The sequence below is a fragment of the Astatotilapia calliptera genome, chromosome 15 (genome assembly GCF_900246225.1).
Source record: "Astatotilapia calliptera chromosome 15, fAstCal1.2, whole genome shotgun sequence".
NCBI classification, from domain to species: domain Eukaryota; kingdom Metazoa; phylum Chordata; class Actinopteri; order Cichliformes; family Cichlidae; genus Astatotilapia; species Astatotilapia calliptera.
The window spans coordinates 22206705-22234063 of record NC_039316.1 but is presented as its reverse complement, the minus strand read 5'-3'; the positions used below and the strand labels follow the sequence as shown (position 1 = coordinate 22234063).

General features: G+C 42.9%; 1 protein-coding gene across 2 annotated transcripts; it reads left to right on the top strand.

The window, feature by feature from the left end:
- The first annotated feature begins 437 nt into the window (after window positions 1-437).
- Window positions 438-26072, top strand: LOC113006473 (proenkephalin-A-like). 2 transcript variants are annotated; one of them, XM_026142467.1, is made up of 4 exons: window positions 438-527; window positions 7127-7233; window positions 14976-15231; window positions 25194-26072. In XM_026142467.1, exons 3-4 carry the CDS (start codon window positions 15094-15096, stop codon window positions 25845-25847), a joined length of 792 nt encoding a protein of 263 aa, XP_025998252.1. In that variant the 5' UTR covers window positions 438-527; window positions 7127-7233; window positions 14976-15093; the 3' UTR covers window positions 25848-26072. The 2 variants fall into 2 exon arrangements, with proteins under 2 accessions (XP_025998252.1, XP_025998251.1); XM_026142466.1 differs by lacking the exon at window positions 7127-7233.
- The last annotated feature ends 1287 nt before the right edge of the window (window positions 26073-27359 follow it).

Sequence of the window (27359 nt, the reverse complement as noted above, 5' to 3'; positions counted from 1 at the left end):
CTTCTCCCTCCATCCGTGACGCTGCTTTTCTAAGTCATAGTCAAAAAATCATCCAAAGTGCCGTCGTCTCCCTGACCTCGGCAGGAAGCTGGTGTCGAGGCCGTGGGCTTTATGGACACCTTAGATATGGAGCTTCTGGATAAATCTTATGATGATGCATATTTTTAGAGCCTCATCAGTTGGCTCGATGAAGATGAAATTGGTGTCGTAGGCAATACCTCCTGCGTCAGCGCGGGCCAACCGTTTGTGTGTATGGCTGGGGGTTTGTGCGTAACTGAATGGGGGAATCCACCCCTTTCTCTAGCTCTCTACGGTGATGCGAGTGGTGATATACAGGAGAAGGGAGGGAGGTGAGGGGGAACTGGAGGGCTGAGCCAGGAGGGAAGGGGTGTGCCATTATAAGAAGCCTCAGAGGAGGCATGCACTCAGTTGTTGAAACCCCGAGCCTAAGGATACGAGCTGAGCCACCCAAACTCTGCAGTAGCCACAGAAGGCAAAGACTGTGAGAAACATCTTCACACATCCAGGTAAGCAAGCGCTCGAATGTGACTTTATTTATGCGAGTCTACCTGTGTAGAGAGATTGTGTTGTTGGACTTCCTGGATTATTTAAAGGAGACAATAGTTAATTAGGAAAGGACTTGTTGTGTGTCCCATGCATTGTGCATTAATCCTGGGGGAATATTGTTGTTTAAGGCAACCACCGTCAGGATTCACCTCCTACATCTGCCTTTTCCTTTCTACTTTGTCTCTCTTTGGCTCTGTGGTTTTGATTTTGACTTAAGAGGTAATCCTGTGAATAATCCTCCTTCACCTGAAGCAATCTTTTCCATTACCCAGTTTGTGTCCCCACGGCTCTAAAGGTAGCACAGTTATCATCAGCAGTAAAGACACCACACCTGATTACTACTTAATTAACCAGAGAGAGAGAGAGAGTCCCAGATCGTGTGGAGAAAGCACTTAGTCACTCAGCAGCTTTTGGGCTGACGTGATTTTAACCTAACACAGCTAACAATGCAGAAGTGGTCAAATCAACACAGATGACTGAGATGGAGAAGAAATCAATAAACAATTTTTCCTGTTTTTTTGTGTTTTTAAAAAAAAGAGAAAACAGCACCAGCAGGTTAGTTTGATCTGACTGAATAAAACATTAATATTAAGAAGCTGTTTTTCACTTTCAAACCGTGCTACAGAAAAACCTCCAGAAAATCCGCTGAAAGCGCGTGATAATGATGATTCTAATGATAATGGTAATGAATGTGCATAATCTTTGGCCATTATCAGTAAAGACGATCCTCGCAGAGACAGGAAGAAAATGGGTGGTTAATGTGCCATTCCCAGATAAATGTGTGCACACGAGGGGGATGTTTGATGACAGATGGCTACAGGACAGAGGCGCTGTTTTAACTGTTTTAGAGGTATATCAGTGCCACTGAACTAATAGGTGGAATGACCCCCCCCCCCGTCTCAGTGTATTGGTGTTTAAAGATCATGCGTGAAAGTAATCCCATTTCTAAACCTGACTCCATGTTACTTTAGATCTGAAACAGGTTAAATCTATAACTCGTTTTATTGCCAAAGCATGTCACGATTTCATTTGCAATTTCTTTTATTTTTGTAAAGAAGCAAAAAAGAAAAAAGGATCTGCTGCCAGTGCGTTACGAGCATCCTGCCTGTAATCATCTGAAACTGCTTTTAGGATTTCTGCTGCCTACGCTAAAGATTGAACCGATTAAAGCGTTTACAGGCTTTTTAGAGCCTCTCTGTAAATATTCATTAAGATTTCTTGCTGTTTATTCATATATATGCATATTAATGGGGGTCTGTTTTGTAAAACAGCAGGTTTACGTGTTATCTGTTGCCCCCGCGCTGCTACACGTACAGCTATTTTGCAGTTCAACACTTCTTTTTTCTGTTTCCTCACTTGGATAAAGTAAGGAGCTTGTGTGGCCGTGCTAGATTGCTTTCCCTGGGTCCATGTCCAATGGATTCGCACAGGTGTCAACGCAGCTTAACAGCGACCAGATCAATGATGACACAATGTCAGCTGCATAACACTCTGCAGAATTTCAGCTGTACAGCCAGAGCCAGTGGGGAATTAATACTGCAGAACTGAGCGCATCATTAAGGGCGTAATGTCCCTTTTGTGTGAAAACCTTTCATTTTTCTCCAATATTCTTTGTGGATTCACACATTCGATGTTTTCAATGAATGTTTGAGGCACATTCTTTCATTTTGGGGTCGCATCAAACTAAATAACCTGTACAGGTTTGGGGAATGTCATGGGAGCGTCCAGGTTTCCCTCCGTCTCCCACACATCCAATCCCGGCCCCAGCCTCAGCCGATGTATGTGCACTACGCTCTGCTCTGCACTGGCGTAATATTCTTTCCAGGCTTTTAATGCACCTTGATCAGGGGTGTGATTTTTTCCCCCCACTGTGAAGGACATAAGCGACGCAGAGAGTGATTGCTGAAGAGATGTCACCCACGTGAGCGTTTAGCCCCAGGTACAAATCTATTTCCAATTAAAAGAAAGCTGCTTGAGCCACTGATGGAAACAGTAGCAATGATAAGCTCAGCTGATCTGATGGTGGGAAAGAAACCAGTAATGGATGTGAGGGGTGCAACGTTTCCCCACTTAATATTTGGGAGAATTTCAGTGAGACTGTTGTAGAGAGAGAACTGCACCTCCTCGATTGGTGTGCTCTGCAGTCTGCATTCGATAAGGTTTCCTAAAGAACAGAAGCAACGAGAGATAACATCGTGTTGTTTTCCAGCAGCAGGAGTTCTGATTCTTCCAGCAGATGTGAGGAAGCAGAGATTAAGACAAAGAGAATTTCAAAGATAAAACCAAATCTGGAGTGGCGTGTCATCACGCCGTTCCTCACAGGATCGAACCCTTCAAACCCTTACCCTGTGGGTGCAGCGTGGAGGAGTGGCGTCACACCCCCACCCACTCCCTCCTCAAGCTCTTGATATGTGACATCATCACAGTACAGCCATAGGTGTAAATTACAGGAGGTGGGGTCGTCTTCATCACTGTATTATTGCATACAGCGCTGGATTATCTTAAATGTGCATTAAGAGCACTTGTGTTATTAGTATTTATGATAAAACTAAGACTATAATGATTGTAGCACATGGGTGTGTGCATGTTTGTGTTTTCCATCAATCCTGATGAAACCTTACATAAACCTTGGTTAGGGCACCGTGAGCGCTCACATCCATGTGACAGACGTAAATATTTGATATAAATCCGATAATCGTCTAATCGGTGACTTTACAAATGTGGACGTTTGTTGAAGTTGAGTGTGTGCTACATTCGTTACACAACATATTGTAACAGTCGATGCAAATTTGTAATCTGAGTGTCTGATGATCAAATAACCAGCTACAAAAATGCTTAAAGTCTGGAAAATATGATGAGAACAATATGAGGATAACAGCGACAGTATGAATATTAAATCTGATTTTAATTTTAACATATTCTTCATTTTGCATATTTATATTGGTGACAATATGGTATCTAACAAATGTATTATGTAATCACAATCAGTGTTTTTCTGGCCAGTTTACCTGCATATAGATCCTGGCCTAACACCAAAGCAGCATGTAGGGCTTTGCTAGTAATAATAAAAATTGACAGAAATACTAAAAAATACACTAAAACAACAGAAATACAATCTCACCTTCATGAAAGCCTTTTTTGATTATAAACCAAACATGTATGAAGAGTTTTAAATGCCGGCGCCAGTAAACCTGACAGTTCTGCATGAAGTTACACAGCCCTGCGCTCACATGTTTGAGGTACCCGATAATAACTTCACTGATTAGACATAAACACTGTGCCCAGAATAACCATTATAGAGAGCACTGCTTACTGGACAATGAAAAGAAACCATCACAATACAACTTCACTAAAAACCCGAATGTGATTATGATGAGAAAGCGAGTTTTTACATGATGTTTTTGTGATGCTGTGTTTAATGTGAGCGTCCTGACACACACCTGTTGTCGCCTCCTCTCTCCTGTTGCCCTCCTCTTTGTCCATCTGCCTCCTTTCATAACACACTACTGTATCCTGCCAGTTATATCACTCCGGGATGATAAAAAATTGCTCGTGTAATAAAAGATTCAAGACCAACAGAGGGATTTTTTCCACAGCTGACATCGTTCATTCTGAATCAGTTTTAAACTTCTTGGGGAATTTCTCACGGCTCTTATCGGCCGGTTCTCACTTCCTGTCCTCTCACCCCTTCCTACAAATGTCCCTGCCTACTCTTGACCTCTTTACGTTCCCCGTAACCAGTCAATTTGTTTATCTGTGTCACAATAACATTTCTTAAATGGTGCAATGGGCCAGGTAATAGTTCCAATCCTGAAATCTGCTGCAGCCGTGGCAGAAAGTCCAAATCGGATTAAGAGCATTCTCTCAGATTAGTCGTTTTAGGATCTGCCGGGGCACAACTGCAAGCGCAGCTCCTGCTGCTCCTGCAGGTCCTGCTGGTCTGAACGGTGCGCTGAGTCACCCACGGTTTATCTGTGGCCGCACAGGCTGGATTTCCACGGCTGATGATCCAGCAGCTGTGTGTGTGTCTGTGTGTGTGTAGGGAGCCATATGTGGTGTGTATTTCAGTGGTGTTGCACTGCACTCAGAAAAAAAAGGTGCCAACTGGAACCAAAAGTGGTTCTTTAGACTGATGCCATAGAAGAACCTTTTTTGGTGCCACAAAGAACCTTTCAAACAATGGTTCTTTGAAGAACCATTTCTTTCAGTGGTTCATTGAAGAACCTTTAAAGGTGCCCCAAAGAACCATCAAGAAATGGTTCTTTGGGGCACCTTTAATGGTTTTTCAAAGAACTTTTTTAAAAATGGTTCTTTAAAGAACCATTTTTAAAAAGGTCCTTCAAATGGTTCTTTTAAAGAACCATTTGAAGGACCTTTTTTGAGTGGTTCTTTAAAAAAAACATTTTAAATCTTTCAAAATAAAATGCATCATAAATTGAATTTGAGTAGGGCAAAATAAACACGAGCACAGCAAAGACATATATTAATGGTTTATTGTCATTCTGTAGTTACAAAAAGGCATTTTAACCCTCAGCACAACATCACTACTAATACATGTCACATTAGTGTTTTAAACAGTAATATATATATTTTTTTAATAGTCCGTGAGTTTTTTCCCCGAAAGTCAAGGCCCGCCGCTCGTCTGCGCATGCGCATCCCAACGACTGACCCCCTCCGTCCGCTCCCGGGAGGTTACAGTATGACCTGTTCTGACGTCACTCTCTCTCCCTGTCATTTATTTGGCTCGAAACACACATTAACAAATTGCTCAGTGATGAACAACTACTCAGATCATTTACCTAAGCTGTGCTTTGTCAAAACGAAGTGTGTTCATTACACTGACATTCTGTTCTGCAATTGTTATTTACTTGTATTTTATAATTTGACTTTACATACTGCTGGGTGGTTTGTAAAGTTTACAATAACTAGTATTATCATTATGCTATATTTTCAAAAATATATAATAATCTCAAAAGTAATGCCTTGGAGTAGAAAATAGTAATGCTTTATTAAAATTAAAACTAAAGTACAGTATTTGAATGTGTGTATTGTGTCTACTGTTTGTTAACTCACCATATTCATAATGGGTTTGCGGGGTTAGGTGTGTGTGTGTGTGTGTGTGGGGGGGGTTAGGGTCTTTAGGCTTTCCCCCCCACCCCTGCCACCAGTATATTTTTAAGCAAATATTTCTAACTTTTATTTGAATATTCAGTTTCCTACCATCTTCTCTTAAAGGGTAATTGCCAGGTAACCTGCCCTCCCCCTTCGCACACACATGCACACAAAGAAAACACACAGTATAATTCACAGCCTCGTTATAGTGAATAAATATTTATGCCATTTACATCATCAAACTTAGATAGCTAAGGATGAAGAACCTTTTGTTCTTTAAAGAACCATTTGTAATAGCTGAAGAACCATCCACAAAATAAAAAGGTTCTTTGACGTATGATGGTTCTTTAAAGAACCATGAAGACATCTGAAGAACCATTTAAGAACCATAATTTTTCTGAGTGTGTGTGTCTGTGTGTGTGTAGGGAGCCATATGTGGTGTGTATTTCAGTGGTGTTGCACTGTGTGTGGCACTAACTGACTTTGTGATTTTGAAATTTGTTTTTGTGATTTTTAGACAGAACAACTATCGAGTGAAGTCACAGAATATTCTTTAACCATGAAGGTCAATAAGAATTTATTTTTACTAGCGTTGGAATTTTAAATGGGGACATGATTGATCATAATGCAGGGAAGGCTAACAGCCCTTTGCAGTAGTATTAACAGTGTTAAAATGGGGGAGTTATGTTCATATCCTCCTCCATCGTTTTATTCTTGGACTCTTCTAGAACAGGTGTTCATGATTCATATTTAAATATAATCCGTATTTACATTGTACTGGACCACAGTGAGTGCATCCACTGTCTAACACAAGCACTTGTAGCTTCTCTGACGCTCTCTTCTGATTGGCTGCCCCTCTCTGTGCGAGATGGCCAGATCCACTCATAACTAGAACTAGTAGAGTGACCAAAACTAGACTAACTACTGACAGAAAAACCCTTAAAAAGGATATTTTAACTAAAGAATCTGAGATTAAATACAATTGTGGAGGGAATGTTTTAGTTTTTGACTCTTTCTGTCAGCACGAGCAGATTCACAATGAACATTAAAACCAAACGCTTTCTGTTGAAGATAAGAAGTAAACTGAAAGGAACAGCGGTGAAACTAAACTAATAGGCTGGAAAAAGCAATCTATGATAACTTTGCTCTCGAGGTTTTATCTACTGTTTCGTGTATAATCACATTAACACAACCAAGGTTCAGGACGCTTCGTGTTTTTGATCTAATCTGAAATACGGAAACACGTCCTGGAAGTACAGACTAGTGCAGCGAGTAGTTTGTAGTTATTAAACTCCAAAAACATGATGTCATATTGTAAGAGGAAGCTAATGAAGTTCAATTCAGCATTTGTATTTTTCAGGCACTTTTGTAAACACGGTTTATTTTTACAATCAGAAAAATGTCATTGAGGTGACAACAGTCTGTTTCCTGTCTCACTTGACCACAGAAACAAGTCCCACGTTCTCACAGTGGGACTTCACCATGCAGACGTGTGGCTTTCATGCGCTCAGGGGTTGAGATTTGCATTAATGCCTTCACCTTGCTACAAAGGAGGTGAGTGGCAGTCAGTTTGTTACCTTCAGACGAGAGACATTTAAAAGAGCCTCTCTTTCCAATCTGTGTATTTTCATTTAACAGATTTACTTTCTATCGAAGTCTTTACCCTCATGACTCTGGATCATCTAGAGCAGCTGAGATGCAACTTTTGGAAAAAAAATATGTTGTTGTTCGTGAGCACCGTGAAAGTTTAATTTGTCTTAGCTACAAATGAGTGTGTTTGTGTATTTCCATGAAGAATTCCTTTAAAAGATTGTTTTGTGTGCATTTGTTCACAGGCATCTAAAACGTGTATGAGAATAAGACTTGTGAATCAATATCTTTGTCTTTTCCACACAAACCCACACTGGACTATTATCTCAGATCAACACATTTCCCAGAAGTGACTGGAGAGCGTAAGGTCATAAAACAGTCATAAATCCCAGAATATGAAGAATAAATCTAACACCATTAATGGTCCGTGAGATTTAATAGGCAGAGAAGAAATTTTAATCATCTTCCCCCTTTTAAGTGATCGCATCTTCATGCAATCCATCTTTCATTGCTCCTGGCTCCAGGTTGATCTTAATGACCAGGAGTTAAGATCTCTAACCGGTGGAAAAGGCTGGAAACCTCTGCAATATCTCTGTAGAGATAACACATCAGCTAAAATTCATAAATGTGGGAAAGCAGAGACGTTGGGAGACGAGTGGAAGAAGAAGGAGGCAGCAAAAAGTGGGAAAGTACAGAAGATGCTAAAAAGGGAGAAAGAGGGAAGCTGAGAGCGAGGGACCTCTGGGTTATCTATGCATTAGCAGACTCCATTGTGCTCTTCAGCTTTATGCAGACACCTAATGGATGAGATGGAGTGAGTCAGAGCTTTGTCAGACGAGCATGGAGCTTTTCTTCACATTTGTGACACCATGGATGCCCTCTCCACCTTTTATTAAAGCTGCTAATGCTAATTTACCCCATCGTTAGCTTTATTAATTCACTTCACTTTGCAACTTTGTACACAAACGTACAGGATGAATCCCCCTGTTCACTTGCTGGAAACACAAGAGGGCATTTTTTTCAGAGACCGTATAAAAAGTATTAGCATACTGAGTACGGCTGTGTTTTCATGTGGAGAATTAGCACATCCTAGTCTGAGGCAGTGGTTCTCAGCCAGGAAAGGCTGGACTGCCCACTCCAGCTTGGGAATAGTTTCTGCTCCCAAGTGGAGGAGCTCCAGTATGTTTGGTAGAGCAGTAGAGCAGACAGGCTGGCACAGTGTCTGTGTGGATCTACGCTCCTACCCTCCACCCCATCCCTGCGTTGGTGTCGTACATCAGCACAATGGCGTCGGTCTAGAATCAACACTGCACCTGACCAAAGAGTTAGCTAAGGCTGTTTAAGGCAAGCCAACACGTGTACTATAATGTGAATAACAGCAAATGTAAATTGTTAACCTGGTTATTATACTGAATAAATTATAAGGCAAACACCTGAAATAGTGCATGTCCAAAGACATGCGCTTTGTAGGGATAGGTTAATTGATCTAAATTGCCCATGGGTGTGAATGTGAGTGTGAATGGTTGTCTGTCCCTGTGTCTTAGCCCTGCGACAGACTGGCGACCTGACCAGGGTGTACCCCGCCTCTCGCCCTATGACAGCTGGGATAGGCTCCAGCGCCCCCCGCAACCCTGAAAAGGAGAAGCGGAAGCGGATGGATGGATGGATGGATGGATGGATGGATTGATTGATTGATGGATGGATTGATTGATTGATGGATGGATGGATGGATGGATGGATGGATGGATGGATGGATTGATTGATTGATGGATGGATTGATTGATTGATGGGTGGATGGATGGATGGATGGATGGATGGATGGATGGATGGATGGATGGATTGATGATGGATGGATGGATGGATGGATGGATGGATGGATGGATGGATGGATGGATGGATGGATGGATGGATGGATGGATGGATGGATGGATGGATGGATGGATGGATGGATGGATGGATGGATGGATTGATTGATGGATGGATTGATTGATTGATGGATGGATGGATGGGTGGATGGATGGGTGGATGGATGGGTGGATGGATGGATGGATGGATGGATGGATGGATGGATGGATGGATGGATGGATGGATGGATGGATGGATGGATGGATGGATGGATGGATGGATGGATGGATGGATGGATGGATGGATGGATGGATGGATGGATGGGTGGGTGGATGGATGGATGGATGGATGGATGGATGGGTGGGTGGATGGATGGATGGATGGATGGGTGGATGGATGGATGGATGGATGGATGGATGGATGGATGGATGGATGGATGGATGGGTGGAACACCTGAAATACTTTGCATGTGTTCTGGTGCATTCACACATAGCCAGTCTGACCGGATTCTCACAAAGTTCATGCATAAAATGGCTCTTAACTTGGAAAATAGTGTTGTCCATCCTTGTTGATGAAGTCTATGAATAAATAAAACTAAAGTCTGTCACTTCTTTTTTCCGTTATGTAAAACTAAATACACCTTTATGAGCTGTTTTTGAAGTAATACATTTCATAACAGCCTAAAATAAAAAAAGATCTGGGCTGAAACAACATTGAAAGGCACTTGTCTGCTCTTTGAAACAATTTGATTACCTTCCTTCAACAAAAAAGTAAAAAACAGATCACTCACCTGTTTCTGACCTCCACGCTGCCCTTAATGATTTTCATTACGTTTCTTTAAGGACAGTAAACTGGTAGAAAAATTACCGCAGATGTTTCTGATTGTTCATTTTCAGCTCTGACAAGAAATGTACTCAGATAACAAAAGCAAATGCATGAGAGCGGTGGCCCTTTTATGTTCTGATTGCTTCCTCTCTGATTCAAAGGGAAAAACATTTCTCTTGAGGACACGTAAGACTTTCAGGGTCTTAGTTAACTCTAATGGAAGCTCAGGACAATATATGTTTTGGAAAGAACTGGGTAAAAGCATTCATTTCAGCGAGATGGGAAGAATCATCTGAAAAGTACAGGGACGTCAGGCCCCTTCGTTAAAGCCCATTTTCTTTTTGCTTTCATGTCAGCGTTCGTTAAGAATGCCAAGGTTTTTATATTTACGCACGATGAAGCCCTGTTTTCGAATACGACTCTCTCCCCGGCTCCAGCGGTGTCGGGAAAAGGCTGTGTAGGGGCCTAGCCTCCCCGTCAGCACTGTGCATATCCTCCCCCTGCACCCCGTTAACTGCCTTCTCTGGAAATGATATGAAATGTTGAGGATAACTAAAATAGTATTCAGAATTATAGGTGGCTAAACTGGATGATGGAGAAGCGAATCATTACAGAAAATCAGGCAGAGAAAGGAGGGTGGTGGTCTGTGGCTCAAAGTGTCACACTAATTGAGTTTGATGTGATTGAGATGTGGATAAGCTGAGACTCCTGTGGCTCTTGGGCACAGTGGCAGGTCCACACACACCGGGAATGCTTTAATGTCGACTGCTGCAGATTAATTCATGGTGTCTTTTTAGGCGGTCCACAGCTGTCCCAAAGAAATGCAAACATCATGTTTCCAGTAGCCATTTTAGTGGTTTAAAGGTGTTTTATTTTTGTGAGGTTCAATGTCAGGAAGTTCACAAAACAGTCAAGTACTAAAGGTTTTTATGTTTTTTGTGGGATTAAAGGTTATCCTGCAGGGATCACAAATGCCTGCACAAAATGATTTTACAATCTAGCTAATCGATGTCATATATTCTATCTGCTTATCTGGGTGCAGGTCCCCTTACAGGGCCGCCTCCCACAGCTGACTCCTTTCAGTGGGGAGGAATGGCAGCCCTACCCTCTACCCTGTTCTCGCTCACTTTGCTCATCACTCGACTTAACTGCTTTCAGCCTTCATCAGTTAAATGAAGATCCTCTACCCCCCACCGATCTTCAGTGAGCAGAGCTCCGTTAATAAGTAAATCCTGTATTAAATTTGCATTACTATTATTACTATTATTACTATTATTACTATTATTATTATTATTACTATTATTATTATTATTACTATTATTACTATTATTACAGGCTCGATCCTGAATGGTAATCTTCATTTGGACGCACAGTTGTTTGGTGATGTATTAACGTACGTTGTGATCTTAAGACAAACTGTATTGGTATTTAATATGGTGGCGAATCACAACAACAGTTCTCTCAAAGCCGTTTAACACATTGCTGCGTAGGCTTGTGTGCAAACGAGAGGGCGACACACATCTGAACTCACTGCTTAACTCTGTGTGCATTTCCACATGGCTGCACCGGATCTGCATTTGCTGAAATATTAACTCATTTTAGACACACAAATCGCATATGCATGAGCTCCCACCAGAAGCAAACGATATGAAAGTGACCACAGTACGGGAATGACACCATAAAAAACACTACGCTTTGAGGCATATACAACGTGTGTGTACTCCACCTAAAACCTGTTTAGAGATGCAAATAACGGCGCTGGACTTTTTGTTAATGAGATGAATTGCAGGGCATTAAGGGGTGCGCGAAGGGGGGGGGAAGAGGTGTCCAGGTGATGCAGGAAACACCGACGGCAATCACGCCTGTGACTGGCCGATCCGTGCAAATCTTTACAGCCAGCTCACTGTTACATCTGCTACGCAAATCTCGAGACCGCCCGGTCCATTAATTGTTAATATCCACAAAGTAATAGCCTTCATTCAAAATGGCCAAAGCAGCAAGGAGTGGTGGTAATTTATCCCCATCAGAGCTTTTAGGAAGCCTGTTCACCACCAAGCAGGCGCAGGAAAACCCCCCATCAAATACTGATCTCAAATATTTCTGTACGACTTTAAATCAAAGCAAGTCACCGTGTGGGGAAGAAAGCATCTTTGTCATAGTTCAAAAATTCGTTTGGTGCGCCCGTTCGCCAACACGTGGGTTATTGCACGCCCCGAGCGGCGCAGCGGCGTTCGTTACATCAACTTTTCAGAACCCCTCATGTGAAGGAAGCTCAAACATTTTCTGTTCAGGCTGTAAATGTGTTTGTCAATGAGTCGAAGTGCGGCTCTGACTGCAAACAGCTTCTTCACAAAATGTCTTTTCAAGGCTTTTTGAGTCAGTTTGAAACGTCCTGACTCAAACGAGTGACGCCGCAGCGTCGGGGTTGACCTTATGTAACCCTGTCCTGACACGGTGCAAACACTGGGACTGCTCTACATAGATTGCATATCTGCATGTAATGCTGCGCTGCTCGACCTCACAGATATTCAGGCCCCAGCTAAAAATTATAATAATGTTTTTAATGAGCCTTTGAATGTGTGGCGGTCCATTATCTAGTTACCAAAACATTTCACTACAACTATTATTAATGAACAAAACTCCTTCTAACAGTATTCACATGAACACGCTGTTTGAATATAATTAATGTGTGAAAGGTGGATCTTTGTGATTCTGACGCCTGTCGAAGGCCGACGCCATCACATTTTCCTGGTTTACTCGTTTGTAAGAGCTGCTTACAGGAGAGCCTAACTATCTGAAATGGGCTTAGTCAGCAGGCGACCAAGTGATCTTAGCAAAGCAAACAAACAGCTACCCTAATGACTTCCCATAAAACCATTTCTACTTGTGTAAATGGGCTGGAGTCACACATGACTGCTTTCAGATGCTGCTGACTACGAGTGGAAATGTAACAAAGTGGAAACGCTAATATTGTCCTCCGACTCCCACAAAGCTGGTACGCTGTTTAAAATGTAAATAAAAAGAGAAAGCGGTGATTCCCACTCTATTCACACGAGAACACAGAAAACATATCTAACGGGAAAAATCGATCATTTTAAGAAAAATATTGGCTCATTTTGTTGATTTTGTTGAACGCGTCTGAACACAGTTGGTAGACTTTTCCTCTTCTTTTAGTTTGTAAATGGGAACCGAGGAGACCCACCGGGGAGAGGAACATCGTCCCAGTCTTCTGTGACTCTGGCTGCTCTGCAGGTCTGCCACCTTCCCCAAACTTCCACGACCCCCTAAGTAATCGTGCACGTGCAAACAGCTAGTAAAGACTTAAAGACTGAGACCAGCAGCGCATCTAATAGCACGAGAAAACGGCTGAACGTCCTTAATATCCTCCTTCCCTTCTGCTGATTCACATACGTGACTGTGTGGTTCTGTGCTCCCCTTCAGTTTCATACACCTGTAAGGTTTTTAGCTCTGCCAAGCAGGTTATGTTTTTGGTTGCATACGTGTCCTTCTCTCTGTAAACGTAATAGCGTGAGAGGTTGAATCCTGGTAACATTTTGTCGAGGTGTACAATCCAAACTTTGCTCGCATCTTAAGACCTTATACGTCCACACTAATGCGCATCGTTTTCTCTCCGTTTTGGCCTCCTGTCCACACCGAGACACATTTTCCTCAAGGAAAAACGCAGTGTTTTGAAAACGCTCTCGAAAACGAATACGTTTCAAAACGGTGCTGTCGCGTCGCAGTGTGGACAGCGAAAACGCAGTTTCTAAAACGATGACGCGTGTTAGTCATGTGATGCAGTCATGTGACCAATTACTGACAGCCCTATTAAAGATTAACATCAGTCTGCACGTGCTTCATAGAGCTTTTCTTCAAACTCTCACTCGCTTTTGCAACTTTGTGCTTTTGTGTTACTCGCAGCAACAACTCCAGCTCATTGTGAGTCCATTTAAAGCCGCAGACAGAAATGAGGCAGGCCGAATCTTCTTGCGTTTCACGCATGCGCAGGACTGGTACGTAAGTGTTTTCAGATGTTTCAATGTGGACGCACAAGTCTGTGAAAACGACTGAAACGTGGACGCGGAGCGTTTTCAGACAAAAACGCAGTTTTCTAATCTATCCGGGCCGGTGTGCACGTAGCCTGAGTTGACCTTAAAGATTTACTGGTGGGAAATCTGACAAATTTACAAACTGTGATTCTTACAAGTGTGGTGTGTATCGTCGATATATAGCAAGTACTTCATTATTAGTATTTCTTATTTGACCTCTGACCTCTCCTTTAAGGTCAACAGATTGAGCAGCTCCAGCAATAAAGCTGTTAATATGTGAAAAACAGAGAACATGTTTCCTAAACGTTTATAGTTTGGCAAACACGAGCATGAGGGCCTTGGGTGCCGGCTTTAAGCCTGCAGACAGAGTGTGGAATATTTCTATCAAGCAGCAGCAATCTATGCTGCTCTGTTTTTCTCTTTGTTATTGCTGTTATTGGCTGATTCGGTGGTGCGTGGCAGAATAAATGGGGGTCAGACAGGTAGAGCCCACACCAGATGATGGGGTCTATCTCACCGGTTATTCTTCCTCAGCCTGCGCACGCGTCCTGTCACACATTTCTTCACTGCTAGCATATTTTTTGCCTCAACATTGACTCTAATGCCCATTTTATCATCGTCCAATCACTGTTGTGTGCGGATTTCTTGCTGCCTCAGGAAATGACCTGTGTTGTAGTTTCAAGCTAATCTGTGGAGGCACATATGGGCTCTTACTAATCTCCAGCCTGCGGTGTATGATTTCGATCTGCGATCCAACCCTCCAGCCTGCACAGGATGATTCCTGTCCACTGGAAATTGCCCATTTTATCATTTATTGCCTCAGGTTGTGCTCTCTCTCTCTCCACCCACACTGTCCATTTCCTGTTATTTGATGAACACTCTCCCACCACCAACGCTTCGACTGGCCGGCCAAATCCACCAAATTATCCCTGCGAGTTGGAATTCATGCAGTATTCCTGTCAGTCTGTCCGCTCTCTCTCCCTGCAGGCTGGACCCAGATCCCACAGCTTTTACCTCCCAGATCCTCCAGCTGCTGACTCCTTGTTTTGAACTCTTCTGTTTGCTGGGCTCCTCTTTGTCGCTGCCTGTCTGGGTGCGCTGAGCGATGAAGATCCCTCTGTGGTGCCTGGTGGTCCTGCTGGCATGTCTCTTCACCCCTGGATGCAGTGACTGTCAGGGGCAATGTATGGCCTGTGGACTGCTCCTGCAGCAACAGCAGCTGGAACAAACCTTCAACACCATGGTGAGCACATGTGTGTATCATTGTAATTCTGTGTGAATGCATGTCAACACCGCGGCGCATGTGTGCAGCTGCAGCGAGCCATCAGCACCCTGATGGGGCCATGATGGTGATCCAGTGAGTTATTGATTAGAGTGTCTTTGTAACGCATCGTGTACAGTTCGATGGTCCTGTGTGTGCTTTGTTTGCTCTGTAATGTAACTACTTATGTTGTGTTTTTGCGTTGTCTGGTTGTCATTGTGCATAAGCTTTCTCTGTGTGCTGTCAACCATTTACATTGTTGTGTTTTCACCTCAAAAACAGCAAGAATATTTATTTTTTCACAAGAATTAAGGTATGAAGCATATTTCAATCAGTCACCAAAACATCCATCCAAAATATTTCATGCAGAGCAGAATTGTGGTGGCAACAATAATTAAGAATAGTAGAAATCCAGATTTCATGTCACAAAGGGACATTGAAAGCGCTTTATAAATAAAGTTATTATTATTATTATTATTATTAGTCAACAGACTAAAGAACAGCTTCTTCCCGGGCTGTCAGAACTCTTAATGCAAGCTAAGAGTGTGTAAAGACTTCCCCAACACATCCACCCTGACACTGCTGTGGATCATCTATATGCAATATCTCAGTCTTTCCATGTTCTGTGCAATTATTTTGGTCCCAGTCTGTTTCAATGTTTCCTCCACATACACCATGTATATAGTTCCACTCACATATGTATACATATACACTGTTTTTTATTTTATTCTATTTATTTAATTATTTATTTATTTTCCGCCTTCGTTGTATATTGGTTTCTCTTCTTCTTACTTTAGCACCTTTGTGGTCCAGCTACCCAATTTCGCTGTGCAAGAAACTGCACAATGACAATAAACAGCTCTAAGTCTCTAAGTCTTCTAGAAGTGTGCGTTTGCAGGATTTTTACCAGCTCATGCAGAGTCTCGATGAATGACACCATGTTCCACTTTGTACAGTGCTGACACTGGAGCTGCTTCTGCTGATTACTTTATTACCTGCACAGGTGACGGGAAGAAGCAAGCAGGCTGAAACTGCGGGAAAGGACGTGCAGGGAGCAGGGCGGTTATGCAGTGGTTATCACTGTGACAGGGTTCTAGGTTGGAGCCTCGTGTGGCTCGGTCATTTTTCTGTTGCCTCATTGCTCAGAATCAAACCCAGGCATGTCAGACTAACTGGTGAAGTGTGGACGTGTGGCTCAGTGACTCCTCGTCCCTCTGTGCCTGTCCCGAGTGAACCTGTCTGTGTTGTCTGGGTAGATGAACATCAGGGGATAACTGAAGTTTCTGCAAATCATGATGTGGGGACATATCTGACAACCAGCCAAGCTCACATTCACACTTATGACCAGTTTAGAACTGAAGTATCTGAATTTCCAAACGCTCCTTCCAGTTCTCATCTACACATGTTCCCCCCAGCTGTTCGTTCTTGTTTTCGTGCCCCACCCTCCCTCCCACTTTTATTTAGTACATGGTAGACTTGTAGTCAAGACCGCCTAAACTGAGACCAAGTCGAGACAAAAAAGTTTTTAAACTGCAGCCAGATGCTGTTTTGTTTACGGGTGTCGGGCATATCTATGTGTTTTTGCGATGCACTCGCACAGCCCTCCTCACCGCTGTCCACTGTCTCACTCACTGAGAGGACAGACACACACTGCACTTGACTGTCATGTCTCTCACCCTCTCTGTTTTTCACATAATGATACTATGTGAAAAAAATGAGGATAAATTAAGTGAGGAGCCGGCTCTCGCTTAATGGGAGTCGACTCTTCAGAGTCGCTGCAAAGCACTCTCCAAGCACGGCTCTTGGAGCTGATGCCTTTGCACATGACGCATTATCAAACGTTACGTTGTGTGTCATGGATACTAGTGGTGCAACGGCTCAAAAATCTCACGGTTCAGATCGGATCACGGTTTTAAGTCACGGATCGGATCAATTTTCGGATCAGCAAAAATAGAAAAAAAAGACAAGAATTTGACTCGCCGTTTATTTATTTAAGTATTTTTTGCCTATTAAAAAACAACTGAAGACTCATTCCACTCACTTATATAAAAACAAATTAAGGTGCAATATGGACATTATGGACCAAGCTGGGCATCCTCTGCACATGGCCATAAACAACCAGAGGAGTCTGTTCAGTGACAGGTTGCTTCTCCCAAAGTCAAGGACCAGCAGACTTAAAAAGTCCCACACGCCATCAAACTGTTTAACTGCTCGCTGGAGGGGGGGAAACAAGGGGGGAACAAGTAGCTGTAGCGCCTTTTCCCTGTGCAATAGTTTTTGCTAATATCCAACGGTGTAATAGACTCACAATACTTGAAATGTGCTGTTCCCTTGTATTCTTATTCCTGTTTATTCTATTTATCCCTTTTGTATTCTCTGTATTTATAAATGTGTATATTTGGTATATTTCTGCTCACATTCTGCAACTTCTGTCGGTGCTGTGCTACTGGAAACAGAATTTCCCGGAGGAACCCACCCGAGGGATAAATAAAGTTTCATCTAATCTAATGTAATCTACAGGGCAGTGCAGGGCTTTGTATCTACCACTCCGCTGTGATATAACGAGCGGTCACGGTCACGTGGCTTTCTGTTGACCTGGAGCTCCACCCATTTGTAGTTAGAGCAACAGAAGATGGTTGGAACAGTTCAGCCATAACTTTAAAGTTCTCCTGCTCATACATGCTTGGAACGATCTTGTCACTGAAGTGGACGCGCAACGAGACATCATAGCGTGGCTCGAGCACGTTCATCGTAGTTTAAACTGCTTGTTTTGCACAGCAGAATACGGCCTCCCGTCTGCAGCTAAACACCCCAGCAGCTTCTGTAATAGCTTTGCCCGGTCGGGCTGGGCAGCAAAGGGCTGCTTAAATACCGCAAACTCCTCTGCTCCTCCACTTGAACCGCTAGCGCTGGCCATAACTATCGCTGGACAGACTGACCACGCCACCATACGCGTACTTTTCTTTTTCTTTTTCGAATCTTCGGATCGCGTGCGTACCGAACCGTGGAGTGGGATCGGTTCGGATTTCGGATCAACCGTAATCCGCTGCACCACTAATGGATACCGTTGACTCCAGAGGCGGAGCCAGACATTTTATACACCCGGGGCTTAGCCGTAAAGGGTAGTATGCATGTGGGATGGGGGGGTAGGCTGTTTTGAGTTTTGTTCAAAAAAGAATCTCTTCATGTAGGAAAAAATATGTCACATATGCAGGACACCTTAAACTAACTTTTTAATTAAGCAGCGAGACAGAACAAAGTCAGGGCTGTATCAAGACACGAGGACTAAACCCCAATTCAACCAGACCCAGAACTGATCCAGAACTAAAACAGGACTACAACAGTTCAAAATCAGGACTACTGAGGACTTAACCAAGACAGAACCAGAATCAGAACTAGATGATAGCAGCACTAAAAATCATCATAGACCTGCACTACACTTATTTTTTAATTCTACCAAAGTACAATAATTATTTAGCCTTGTTGTGCAAACAAGCTGCAAAACTTAATAAATATAGAATTTGAAAAGTAACAAACGGTATCTAAAACGTTACACTAGGCACTGGATACATGTTCTGATGAGTTTGGGCAAACAACATGTGACTAACAGGTGTGTCACCTGCTCTTGTTCCCTCCCTGTTCTGTCCTCCTCTCTCTCTCCCTCTCTGTTCCTCTTGTTTTGCATAGAAATATACTGAACAACATACAAAGTATAATATATAAAATAACATCTACCTTTTTTCTTTGAAAGAAGCTCCTTATGTCCATTGTTGTGTTCATCAGTACATAACTCAAACCGATTCTGTGCTTTATTTAGCCGTGGAGGGAAACAACTGAAAATATGAAATAAACACACATGTGAGCTGAGACTCTCTAAAGAAACAGCATTGTTGTTGTTCGGCTTTTCATTTCGCCATTTGTTGATTCACTCGAAGAGCAAGTAAAGTAATATGGGTCAAGTGATCAGTTTGACATCAATCTTTTGTGATTCACCGTCATATTTACATTATTTGTACAGTACGAATGATTTGCTTCGGAACTTGGTCGAACTTCAGCTCTTCTCTGTCTGCGCTTCTCCAACAGCAAACTCGCAGGCAGCAGCTTCTCCCCCCTCGCTCACATGCTGTGCTCCGTCGCCTAGTGCCTGAGCTCGGATCATACCAAAATTAGGGGGGATACTCGGTGTATAAATGCTCAATCAACACTCTTTTATTCCATACAATTCAACACTTTATGAGCATAAACCATCTGGATGGGGAGACATGCATGCAGAGGGACACAGCAAATCTCAAACTGGTGGAGGGTTACTCAAACTCTTATAGCCTCTAGTGGCCCCCACCTAATCGTAAAAACCTAAACATTCACATTCTTTCTAACTCCTAGTGAGCCTGACTTATGGCCTTGGCTCCCTATTTTGTCTGCCTTCAACAACAGTGGGGGTGAAGCTCCCGTGGAATGTGCTCTGTCTCCTCTACTATCAGAAAAAGTCCTGACTCTCTGAAAACAGTATTTCTTATAACTCAGCTAACCCTAATAACTGTAACAGTTATCACCTTTCTCTAATTCAGGAGAATACTACAAACTAAAACTACATAATAATTTCACAATCTTTAATTAGGGGTATAACATAGCATAAGATAATATTATAATCCCACAATAGACAGACAGACAGATAGACAGACAGCACTCTTTATGCTGGAAGTGCTTATCATCTCCTGTGTGGACAGGTGTCAGAGCAGAGTGCCAATATTCTTTCTGTGCCAATGCACAAATGGCAATTAGTGTTATAATGGGTGGTTAGTGCCAAACAAAATATCTACACACACACACACTTGGGTCATAAGAGCCAGACTTAGACTAACATAACATCCTAAAACCTGAAAAAAATACTTCCTATTATTTTTCTCTCATAGCGTTGGGTTAAAACTAAAGAAAGCCACGCAATGCACAGTGACGGTGACATGATGGAGACATTTTTTTGCAGAAGGGATTAGTGTTGCTTCTCTGTGAGTACCTACAGCACCTGTGCAGTTCTTTGTGACCATCAGGAAATCCCGGCCTCTACAGTGGGAGGATGTGATCGTTCTCCGAACTGAACCCAAAATTTCCACGCGGCACAGAATCTCATTCCAAGCAGTCTGAGAAAAATCAGTGGGTAAAAATAGTCGGTGGGTGTCCACGAATAGCTGTAGGACGGCTAATTTAGCTGATAATGATGCAGAGGAAAGACAGCTGGGACCTTTTTGGAAGTTGTAATAGACTGCCTCTCAGTATCATCAGCCTGGGCCTACATCGCTGACTGACACATTTGATCAGCACCTCATTGTGTTTGCCGCCATCCCATTGAGCCACAGATGGAATCCACGGAGCAATTCCATTGTCTCCCACTCCAGACTGAGAGTGTGTGCGTGAGGCCGCCGCTGTTTGCTATAATGTCAGGACCCATTGATTTATTTGTGCACACACCTACACGCCCGTACCCACACACACAGATTCTACCACCACATTCATTACTTACTGTCATTTTTTTAAATGCCAGCTTTTGTTTACATATGTGCTAATTACCTGTGATGTGGCTCTTAGTCACGGAGTTTCCTGCCTGCTCTCGTTTGTAGTTCAGCTGTGTGAAGGTGAGAGTGTAACCAGGGTTACTTTGTCTGTGTTTGTCATTAGCTGCCAGACTTTCGTCCAGTTAAAATCATTACTCTGTCTCATTGCTCGACAGAAGTGTGGGCGTTGCTTCCCTTATGCGTATTTGCAAACAGCCACAGCTGGTTCCTGACGCACCTTTGATTGTTGCACAGAGATGTTGTGAGGCCTGGGGGCCTCATGCTGAACATTGTAGAGATCTGCCACACTCCCTGTTAGAACTGGACCATTAGCTAAGTTAGCTACTGTATGCTATCAGCCTACGTTTAAGTGTTTTTACACAAAACAGTCAGAACAAGGTGAACAGCTCTGCTCTTGGTCCCAGCAGTGGTTTGTATGCTACACTGCACAGCTGTTCTGACTTTGCTGCACAGCATGTGGTGTCCCAGGTGGTTAGCTCTCCAGCCAAGCTGGGTCCAATGGCTTTACTGGTGGAAACTCAAGAAACAAATTATCATCTTGAATCTTTATATATATATATTTTTTTTTATACTTTTTCAACATGTTCAAAATAAAGATTCAATCAATCAATCAATCAATCATCAATAGTGCTGCTTTTTCATACAGGAATATTACATTTCACTTAAGAATGTCTCACACACACATCTCTCTCTCTATCCTTCAAGCTCGGGTCCTCTACCAGAGGCCTGGGAGCTTGAGGGTCCTGCAGTATCTTAGCTGTTCCCAGGACTGCGCTCTTCTGGACAGAGATCTCTGATGTTGTTCCTGGGATCTGCTGGAGCCACTCGCCTAGCTTGGGAGTCACTGCACCTAGTGCTCCGATTACCACGGGGACCACCGTCACCTTCACCCTATATATGATATTATATTATATTATATTATATTATATTATATTATATTATATTATATTATATTATATTATATTATATAACTACCATAAATCACAAATACTCAGAATTACAATACAATCACATGTAAAGAAAACCATGCAGTAAATAAAGGTGCAGGCTGGGACCTTCCCGTATTCCTCACATTTCCTTGCTGGAGAATCAGGATTTTTTTAAATTGCAGTGAATTTCTCCTCTGGGGCTGACAGATCGTGTAGTCCTTCTCTTTCATCTGTTTTCTCTCTTTTTTCATATCAACTTTGATGATATGATATATTGATATACTATTGATAGCGATAACCTTCGCTAATCGTCACCCTGATGGAAACGTTTTGGAAAGGTTTACATTGGTTCGATTTCTTCAGCGGGACTTTGTTACCTGAACATCTTCCCTGAAGAACTGGATCTGTGCACTACATCACACAGCAGGCAAAGTGTGACTTCTTTGGCTCTCCGTCACGTACACCATTATCAGTCACTCCTCACAGGAACAACTCTTTTGATAAGATGTTTGCAGATGGCTTGTGAGCACAAGCTGGCTCATAACATGGCCTTTGGCATCAAGGTGGGCCTTAAACTCTGATCTGTCCACCCCAAGATTAGGTAGCAAAGTAGGAGCTTTTCTGCTGCTTCTCTGATCAGTTCAAAGAATTTAGTACATCAAAATCTCAACACTGTATTTAAGAGCCAGCCCTGACCCACCTCCTCTGTGAGAATTAAGCCTTTGAAGCGAGCTCCTCTTGGAGAATTTCCTCAACCGTTTTATCCTCTTGTCCTCACGAGTATATAAATCGTGGACTGTGTGCATGCACGCACTTCCTCCGCTCATAAACTCCTTTAGATTGCTCCATTGATCCGCTGCGGAGAATCCCCTGGTGCGCTCATTTCATTTACGATGGATAATTAATTTCTGTTGATAGATTCACAGCAGAACTCCCTCTTCTCTGCTTCCTTTGATGTGAGCAGGTTTCTGATAACAATGCAATTTATCTCGTTTGAGCGAGATTTGACGAGTAAATGGGATTTGCTTCTTACCTCAAACTGAAATCAGCAAGCTTGGGAGTTTGGGAAAGGGTGAAAGAGAAGAATACAGTGACCTACTGTCAGCCATATATGGATGCAAAATATAGGTGATAAATATATTTGGATTTACTAAACAAGAAAAGCCGTTGTTGCATCAAAAAAGCTTTAAATGCACTTCAAATGTTCTTCATTGGTCCTTGAAGTCAGACTATCAAGCGTCACGACTATGACAGGAAAGTCATTAAGACGAGGTGGAAATCAGCGCTGACAAACTTCGCTCTATACAGAAAAGTTCAGTTCCAAATCTTTAGGAGCGGAAACAACGTCTTGAAGCTGAAGAGTCATTCGGAAATAAATAGTTGTCAGCAAAAGACATAATTTACCTGCTGTCCTTCAAACAGCCTCGCACTTTTCTCCAATTTTGTGCTGTCAATCATTTTGCAATAGTCGATGTCACATTCGCAGATCATATATGCTGAACACAGTAGGAACCAGGCCCATTAACTTCTGTGACACCCGAGTCATCAAGGTTAAAAGGAGGCTAGTTCAGCTGACGCCTGCACTAAAACTAATATAGTAATGCCATAAAATCATGGCCATACAATTATTTTGTGTTTGGCTGTTTGACTAGAAGAAAAGCTATTTGATTAAAATGACTGGCTAGCTTTTACATTTTGTTTTCTTTTTGGCTATAAACTCAGTGCATATTTTCACAGCTCGGGGACTCGGGAAGCAGTCATTAGTCTCATCAGACTTTTTCATATGAGAAATAGTTGAATTCACTCGATGTAATATAAACAGTTCAGCTTCTAGTCAAAAAAACACATAATTATTACCTGACTCTCGTTTATGGGCCACATCATTTTCTGTCTCATGAATCTAACTTTGTGCCACAAAAGGAAGCTTTTTCCCCGTGAACATGTTCATACATGTACCGTGTGTCATATTCAAAGGCAGCATAATGGGTGGATGTAGCCACTCCTCATTTTGAAGCTTCAGCATTAGCGGTGTAGGCAGCGCAGGGTTTGTCTTTTAGAGCCAGAAGTGACCTTAAAATGTTTGGAGAGTTATTCATCAGCTAACGTTAGTTAGCTTGGATAGCTAGCTGAATTAATAAAATGCACCGAGAAACATGCTAGTGCTAATTAGTGCTAAGTAACAGACTCAGCAAACCATTGTTTTAGTTTGATGTTCTGTTAGAAATGCTCCAAAAGGAACCAACAGCAAAGAGAGACAGTGAAGAGCTCTGGTGTAATGACTGTCACCGCTCTACTTAACGTAGCTTCAACAACTCTTCTTGGCATCGCTCATCAAGTGTTTTCCTTCTGGAGCTCTATTTTTACGCTTCTTCTGCATTCCTCAGCCATCCTCTCAGTTTCCGAGATAAACTAATTTTTCTCCCTCGTTAGGCTCCAGCTTCACATAAAACTCACTGAGCCTTTTCCTTTGCCACCTCTGTCTTTGTCGCACGTCTAGCCTCAGAGGACTAGCCCACTTCTTCTCTGCTTACCTCTTCCTTTGAATTCTTCCCCGCACTTCCTCAGTCAACCACCAGGTTCACCTCCCCTTCTCGTCCAGAATCATGCTACAGGCTGCCATCCAATGCACCCCAGCTACCGCACCCCTTACACCACCTTGCAGTTTATCTCTTTCAGACTGCACCTTTGTGCGCCTTCCTCTCTTATTCAAAACCGTCTTCTTCTTGAAATATGTGGTCACCACAGCCATTTACATCCTTTTTGCAAAAGCTGTCCTTCTGCATTTCTCTAAAGAAGTACAAAGCGCACCGTCTCACCCCAGGAAACCTTACAATCCTTCTTTGTAGGATTCTTTGCTCGTAGCTTTAAGCTTGAATAAATATAATGATCCAAATTACCACTACTCCTAACAACTAGCAACTATAACAGCAGTGCTAGCTAAAACTCTTTAAATATCAGGTCAGAAATATCACACTGCTATGTTTGCTAAGCAGCGCTCGAATGTAGGAAATGTGAGGAAACAACCAGTAAGAGATCAATGGGAACACGCACATGTTCAGACAGACAGACAGTTTATGTGTGTTAGACTTGAAATAAGAGCGTCTGCTCTCTGCTCCGTTATTTGTCCTTTCCATGATTTATGTTCTAAGGAAAGAAAATTTGTGATTGTAGAAAACGGAGATACTTCAGGCCTTGTCAGCACCGTTACGTTCGACCGTCACGTTGCTCTGGTGTGTGGACTAAACACCTGCAATTATTTGCCAGCCCAATATTCTCAGCATCCTCACTGTCACCTTCTTTCTTAAGCCTGATTAGCGCTTGAATGACTGCAAGTAATTAGGGGACTTCAAAGTCTCTGGGATCTTTGTTGTGTTTTCATCAGTTAAACGTCAAAAAGACCCCTTCGGATCGCCTCACCACGTCACTGTTTCTCTTCCCTCTGCAGGTGTGTTTGTTGGAATGCGAGGGTCGCATCTCCTCTTCGCTGACGTGGGACGTATGCAAACGCGCTGTGAAGCTATCGCTCCATCCTACACTTTCTGAAGGAGGCGCTCTCTTCAAGAGAACGGGAGAGGAGCTGGAGCTGACCTCTCTCGACCTGAACTCTGACAGTGAACTGGTGCAGTCGACAGCTGCGGAGCGTTTCCAGGAGGGGGATCGGGATGAGACACCCTTCGAGCAGCGCAGCGTCCAGTATGACTCATCGCTGCTGGGATCCTCTGAGGAGGGGGAGGGCCTGCAGAGTCTGGATCTCAGTCTGACGGATGAAGAGCAGAAGCCCAGAGAGGAGAGGAACGTGGAAAGCGATGGCCAGCTAGAGGCCGGTGAAGGTGAGAGTTCAGAGGGCATCGCCTTATCCAAACGCTTTGGCGGCTTTCAGAGGGGGCGCCACGCATACAGGAAGCTGCTGGGCTCATCGATGAGGCCGCTACAGAAGCGCTACGGCGGGTTCATAGGCGTCCGGAAATCTGCCCGCAAATGGAACAGTCAGAAACGGGTCAACCAGCTGCTGAGGCAGTACCTGGGCATGAGGAGCAACCGCAGCGGCAGATTCAACCCCATCCCAATGAGCCGCCTGTGGCGGCAACACAAACTGTAACGCTTCCGGGGCGCCGCCTCTGCTTACCTCAACCTGTCAACCATTTTTTTCCCACAGCAGCTCACTCCAGTTTGAACTGTGACGTCATCAGAAGAACAGACTCCGCCATCTTGCCCCGCCTCACTTTGTGTCTCCAAGTAACAAAGAATGTTTTGACCGTGATGTCCTTCCTATTAACCACATTTACATGCCATTCTGTGAAATAAAAGAATTCGAGAAGTGCAATTGAATATATTTTTGTGTGTCGGTATAATAAAAAGTGGCCAAATGAGACTGGAGAACTGGTTTAATTGAAGAGTTTGAAAATGATGTGGAAAGCACTTTGATGCATGTTTGGCTGGAACATGAAGGCAGCACTTTGTTTTCCTCACAGTCCAGCCGAGTATTCCTAAATCTAGGAATACTCGGCTGCTACACAGCTGCTAACTGCTCAGCTTCCCAGTTAGAGCAGACACAAGATCAGATGATTTTATATATCAGACGGTGAAACTGCTGAAGCACCAACTATTAATTAATGATATAAAAATCTAATTCCCTGCTTAGAAACCTAATTAAGTAAACACAATGAGATAAATTGGTTTTCTGGACTCTGGCTTTATTAACACTGACAGTAAAAAGTATTTTTCAATTGTAATCTGTTATTTCTGCAATAAGGTGGAAGTTTTTATTGCAAACTGTTCCCGTCATGAGTTTCTCTGAGAAATGATCATCAGCTCTGCTGTCAGTGGAACAATACTGCCCTCTAGTGTCCGGGGAACGATCACGCTGGCCTTGGATGCTGGCTTTGGCTCGGATGTGGAAGTCTACGGACGAGCCCTTTTCCCAGGAGTTAGACTGAAAGTACAAATTAACATAAAACGGCGAGCTAACAGAATAAATTCATAAAACATTAAAAAACAAATAAATAGTAAACATTTTTGAGTAAAGAAGGACGGTAGTGTCCAGTAATAATAATTAATAACAAAAATAATTCTTTCCTTTTTGGTTTCACTTGTGAGAATCAAGTCTGAGAATAGAAGATGAGATATTCTGTATATTTTGATTTGAGGCAAATTTGAGATGAGCTACATGAAAGTTATTCGTCTCGGGAGTCTGTGCATCACATCCTCCGGTTATAAAGAGGCGGAGGATCAGAACTGTGGTTCATGGCTCTGTTAAAGTCGCTGTAACCAAGTATGTTGGCATCTGAGCTGTAATTATGAACAAATACGAGTAGTTTCTCATTTTTAAAAGAGACTCCTAATAAATTCTCCCTCTTTTATGGCTTAAACCTGGATTTCAAATGTTAACCCAGCTCACCCACTAGCAATTCCAGCTTTAATTGTGAAAATGAGGCAGCAGACCTCAGGAGTAAAGCAAACAAAGAAACAAGAGTCCTCCTCCTGCTTTCAAACACTTCTCCACCCGGAGGCGTTTTCCTCCTCACGGCCGTTTAAAGCGCAGGAAGATGTAAACTGCCAGGGATCGTTGGGCATCTACTGCACGGTGAGACAGGAGAGGAGGTCCAAGGAA